We start from the raw sequence: 6,000 nt of genomic DNA on the forward strand, positions 1-6,000 counted from the left end.
TGACAGCAGAATTTGCAGAGAGACTTTGTGTGGGGCATGGGAGCTGCTGAATTTGAATGTAAATGGAGAATAATGTCATGGGGAGATACTTCTTTTTTTCAAATGGGGTGGGGGTAATTATTGGCAGCAAAATAGTGGCCAGAGCTGTAGTTTCCATGTAGTTTTCCAGGTAAGCTTGGTGTTTGCTGTGATTGTTCCTGCAGCTCAGGGAACACAGGGCTGGGGGCATGGCAGCTAAACCTGTTTGATTAGCTATTAAAGAAAATAGCCCTGGTGAAACTTCCTGAAGATATCACTCAGCACAGGTCCTTCTTTGCTGTTAGCTCCCTAATACAGAGTCAGCCAGTGGTGCAGAGCTGAGATTAGCAGCACTGACAGGACATGAGGACAACTACTGCCTTTTAAGAGAAGTTTAAACAACTGGAAAAAAGCCCTGTCTTCCCAGTTTTCTGTCTGGGCCCTTTGAAATCTCTTCAAACCATTTCAACTCCCAGGATTAATCCAGCAGACGGGATTAGGCTGTATGAAAAAATATTCCTTTCAAGTAACCACAGTGATATTTCAATCAGAAGCAGCAATGATGTCCCATTTTAAATTAACTGCAGGTAGTAAAGGTTGCCAGCTGCATTTCTGGGCTTCCCGGAAGGAGTTAGCACGGCTTTTGGAGCTCACTGCCCCTTGGCCAGGCAGCCCTGCTCCCAGCCCCGAACAGCGTCCATATAACACCTTGCTACTGACCGTGTTCCTCTGCGGTTCTGCTGTGAGGCTCTGGTACCAGCAGGGTAGGAAGCAGTGAGATTTGGGATGATAGTTTTATGGCCAAAATCATGGCAATCCGGAGGGCACAAGGGATCTGACAGATCCTCAGAGCAGCCCAAGTCATTTATTTCACGGGGCCAAACCCTCCTGCCCCAGCAGGCTGCGGACCCCAACCTGGCATCTGCCCTGCTGGGACTGGTCTCAGCGTTGGGAGGCAGCGGGTCAGCCACCTTCCCTGCAGGACAAATCCTTCTTCTTTTCCAGTTTGTTAGGCAGCAAAGAGGTTCTTGCAGTAGCGTATCTCAGAGAGATGCAGGTCTGATCCCTTGAGGGATCTGGAGAGAAAGTCTAGAAAAAAACACTTTTATTCCATGGGAAACTCCAATATTTAACATATATTTTCAATTGAAATACAGCTGAAAAGCTGAAATTGAAAAATTTCCTGGGGAATGGACAGTTTGAACAAAATGTGTGTTTGGAAACATCAAAACATTTCTGTTCTGAAAGGGTTCATTTTCCTAGTTCTAAGCTGGGTGTCAGAAACTATTTAATATACAAATACACAGAGAGCGCGGCATATGCGTCCCAGTTTCAGAAGGACTGACTCCTGGCTCCAGGATATGACACTATTATAGGCTTTTCCTCAGCGGTGTAAACTGGGGTAGTGGCCATGAAACGCCACGATACCAGGGATAGTTCAAGCGCCTGGGACTTCTCTCCTGAATCCTCTTGGTTTCTGTGCAGAGCCAGGAAAGAGCAGGGTCTGCAGGCGCCCGCGTCTTTCTTGCTCCCTCTGCTCACTCACTGGCAGGCTGAGCCCTGCAGGGCTGGGCACCGCTGCCCTCCTCCTCTGACTCAGCTCTGCATCCTCCTTCCCAGAAGGGACTTTTACTAAACTTTTCCCTTCTCCATGTTTTTGCTGAGGTCTCTAAGTGTCTGGAAGAGCACGTAATGCCCCTCTTCCCCTTCGCCCAGTGCTAAATACGAGCTGATTACGCAGTTCCAAGAAACCTGATCTTTATGGCCAAGCGTAATAAACAGCACCGAGACATGTGAGATGGAGCAGTAACAGCTATTTCTGGCCTGCAGTGGATTTGTTCCCCCAATATATTGGCTGCTCCTAGCTCCCTTGGAGGAGATGAGGTCACTGTTGAATTTCAATCTGCAATTTCAAGCTGGAATTTGGGAACATTCAAAAATTGGATTTTTTTTGTAGATTTTTTTTCCCCTTTCACCTCCACTGTGAAGCGAGTGAAAAATTTCCACTCTGAAAATCCTTTTTTAACACAGGCAAGGCAACGACACTGGTTGAGGACTGAATTGGGCTAGAGTCAGGGATAGTGCCTAGGTCTCCCCTCTCCCGGTCCTGGCCCTTGATGCCTTTCAGTCAGCTTAGAAGGGTACAGGGCTTGGGAAGCAGTTTTCATCTATCCTGCCTGACCCGAAGAGTATGTAAAGTAGTGGAAGTTTTTCCCGCATCCACTGCTTAGTGTGTCTCATAGAGCAGAAGGACCCCTACAGCCCTGTTACAGGGCTCCTAACCTCTACTTTCTTGCCAGGTCCCATTTTGATGCCACCAAGATGGCACCCAAAAAGAAACCCACCAAAAAGTCTAAGGTGGTCAAAGGAGATGCATCCATCACCCCTATGATGGTGGAAGACGCTCTGCTGGATGTTGAACACCTCAATCACTTGAATGGTTTGTACGACAGCGGCTCCAACGGCTTCCACTGCACAGCTACGGAGGTTGAAGCGCCGGACCATGGAGCCGGCCTTCTGGAAGGGGTGAACAAGATGCGCCAGGAGCGCTTCCTCTGTGATCTCACCATTGCCACCAAAACAAAGTCCTTTGAGGTGCATAAACTCATCCTGGCTTCCTGCAGCATGTACTTCCACAGCCTGTTGCAGAGAGACCCCCAGCTGCACCGGGTGGAGGTCCACAACATCTCCCCGCTGGGCTTGACTTCTGTCATCACATACGCTTACACAGGGAAGCTGAGCCTCTCGCTGTACACCATCGGGAGCACCATCGCTGCAGCCACCCAGCTGCAGGTGCCAGCGCTGCTGAACATGTGCAGCGACTTCCTCATTCAGGAGATGGATGTGGAGAACTGTGTGTATATCGCCAACATCTCGGCCACGTACAGCCTCAACCAGGTGAAGGACGCCACCCAGAAATTCATCCGGGAAAACTTCCTGGAGTTCTCCAAGACTGACCAGTTCATGAAACTCCCCTTTGATCAGATCAATGAGCTGCTGATGGACGATGGCCTGCAGATTCCCAGCGAGGTTGCAGCCTTCCAGATAGCTGTGAAGTGGCTGGAGTTTGACCCGAAACGGGTCCGGTACGCTGCTGACCTCCTGAGCAACATTCGATTTGGCACAATCTCAGCTCCAGACTTGGTCAACCATGTGCAACCTGTGCCACGCATGATGCAAGATCCGCAGTGCCACAAGCTCCTCGTGGATGCCATGAACTACCATCTGCTTCCCTACCAGCAAAACACACTTCAGTCTAGGAGAACCAGGATACGGGGAGGCCAAAGGGTGCTTGTCACAGTCGGGGGCCGTCCAGCTTTGACTGAGAAAGCTCTTAGCAGGGAAATCAGCTACAGGGATGCAGAGGGAAACTGGAACAAGCTGACAGAGATGCCAGCAAAAAGTTTTAACCAGTGTGTGGTGGTGATGGATGGGTTCATCTACATCGCAGGTGGGGAAGACCAAAATGATGCCAGGAACCAGGCTAAGCATGCTGTCAGCAGTCTGAGCAGGTAACCTGGGCTCCAACCTGGCCATGGGGTTCCTGGGGAGGGGTTCAGAGCCAGCATGCCCTATGGCCTGTGTCCAGAGAGCATCAAAATAGGCTCAGAAAGAGTTGTCAATAAGTAGGAGGTTGGTCTAGTGTCTGGGATAAACCTGCTAGGGAGGGACAAAAGCAGTGAGGATCAGCAAAAGATGCTGGACTGGGGGAGACCTCCAGGCATTTGATTTGTGTGACCTCAGCTTGTGTTTCCCTTGGGGGCTTTGGCAAACCAGGCTGTGCTGCACACTTTCTTCAGCACCATGCAGCACCTGGCGCAGGCCGAGGGCGAGGAAGTGCCTCTTCAAAGCTGCAGTGCTCCACGAAGAGCACTCCTCATTATTTAGCTGTTTTTTTAAGTTCAGAAGTAGCCCATTTTGATACTCTGGAAAGCTCCCCTTCCAACCACTGGCTGTTCCTCCAACCAGTGCCAGCCCCGACAAGATCTCTAGTTTGGCAGGATTCATTTTAAGGTAGATTTACTGTCTGCGTGATCCCTATTGCCCTTCAGTTTTTCTCCCCTTCACCTCCCTCTCCTCCTTATTTAAATGATGGAGTTTGTTTCCTGAATCCCCATAAACCCGTCACTGGATTGCAAAGGGATTGCTATTAAAAGAAAGGTGTAACCATGGCAACCTAACAGGCAGTATTTTGTGTGAAACCTAAGCCCACACTTCCCATTGCCTCTGCTTGTGGCTTGTCTCAGGGACCTGGGGCTCCACAAGAAATGTTGGCACTACTTGAGGCCATCCCTTCCCTCACCGGAGACCTACCGTGACCTGTCCCAGTCTGGGATGTGGAGGGATACGGCCCCAGATCACCACCCATCGGTTAGGAGCAGTCACTGGGCTCCTTCTCCTGCACTGAGCGAGGTTTTGGGACTCACTGGCAGGTCTCCTTTCTATTTGTAGCCGGTGTCTGAGCCATCCTTTCTGGCCTGGCCTTAGTCCCCGTGGCATCGCTTTCTGGGCACAGTAATTCAAGTTCCCTCTGCCCTCATGTGGGCACGCCAGGAGCCTGCTTTGCTTCACATGCCTTGCTTTTGCCTGGCAGGGGTGAGCAGAGAAGACCTGCCTCTAGGTCCTGCTCTCCCCACTGCCACGCTGAGACCCAGTGGAGGGGAGAGCATCGGGACTTGAGGAGCCAGAGCAACTGGCTCTGGTGCCAATCATGGACAGATCCCTCCTCTCTCCTGCAGGTACGACCCACGCTTCAACACCTGGCTGCACCTGGCCAGCATGCAGCACAAGAGGACACACTTCAGCCTGAGCGCCTGTGACGGGCTCCTCTATGCTGTCGGAGGGCGCAATGCTGGGGGCATGCTGGCGTCCATCGAGTGCTACGTCCCCACCACTAACAGCTGGCAGACTAAGGCAAGCCTGGAGACACCCCGCTGCTGCCATGCCACCACCGTCATCGACGGCAAACTCCTGGTCACCGGTGGCTACATCAACTATGCCTACTCCCGCACCGTGTGCAACTACGAGCCCAGCACCAACACCTGGAAGGAGCAGGCAAGGCTCAGCACGCCTCGGGGCTGGCACTGCGCAGCCACCGTGGCCAACCGGGCGTACGTGCTGGGTGGGAGCCAGCTGGGTCCCCAGGGCGAACGGGTGGACGTGATGCCTGTGGAGTGCTACAGTCCAGCCACGGGGCAGTGGAGTTACGTGGCGCCCCTGCCCACGGGGGTCAGCACAGCCGGGGTGGCTCTGCTGGAGGGGTGCTTGTGTCTAGTGGGTGGCTGGAACGAGAGCGGGAAGAGGTATCAGAAGTGCGTGCAGTGCTACAACCCTGACCTCAATGAGTGGGCCGAGGCCGAGGACCTCCCCGAGGCCACTGTGGGTGTGTCGTGCTGCACAATCACCCTCCCGCGCCCCCAGAGCCGCGAGTCCCGGGCCAGCTCCGTGGCCTCGGTCGCAGCCAGCATGTAAGGAGGCCTGGGTGCCACACGCCTTAGGCCAGCAGCTAGGAAAGGAGACAGAGCTCAGGTCTTGCCCATGGTGTGCAGGGCAGCTGGATGGGGTAGCACACTTATGTTTGAAGTCACTCCAAGGTCTCAAATACTCTTCTTCCATCACAGCACATTTTGAGCTCTAGGAAAGCTGCCTGCATCTCTCCATCCTGCAGCTTAAGCAGGGATTGTTCAGCAGCGCAGACACGGAATCAACCATGGGAGGGAACAACCTTTCTCATCAGTCTGCAGTGCTATATCACATCGTGAATCAAAAAAAAAAAAAAAAGAAAAACAGTAAAACAAACTGGAGTAATGCAGGAGGAATTCTACTGTAGGAATAGTATCGCAAGACACTTGCAAAACAACAGTAGTAATTGTATTAGATATAAGAAAGTGACAGGTCTAGAATAGCTCCTGTTGCTCTTCACACAACAACTGTTTGTTCAAGGGAAACATATTTATTAATAACTCATTGAAGCTAGACACC

At 52.0% G+C, this 6,000-nt stretch overlaps 1 protein-coding gene across 2 annotated transcripts in view; it reads left to right on the top strand.

Annotated features, from left to right (window-relative positions):
* LOC104139849 (kelch-like protein 31) overlaps positions 1–5,783 on the top strand; it is a 25,936-nt gene extending 20,153 nt beyond the window's left edge. For both annotated transcript variants that reach the window (XM_009668237.2, XM_009668236.2), the window contains exons 2-3: positions 2,319–3,530; positions 4,758–5,783. In XM_009668237.2, the coding sequence (XP_009666532.2) occupies positions 2,319–3,530; positions 4,758–5,490 (1,945 nt within the window). In that variant the 3' untranslated portion in view covers positions 5,491–5,783. The remainder of the gene's footprint in view (positions 1–2,318; positions 3,531–4,757) is intronic.
* Positions 5,784–6,000: the final 217 nt, after the last annotated feature.

Source organism: Struthio camelus, chromosome 23 (assembly GCF_040807025.1).
Source record: "Struthio camelus isolate bStrCam1 chromosome 23, bStrCam1.hap1, whole genome shotgun sequence".
NCBI lineage: Eukaryota > Metazoa > Chordata > Aves > Struthioniformes > Struthionidae > Struthio > Struthio camelus.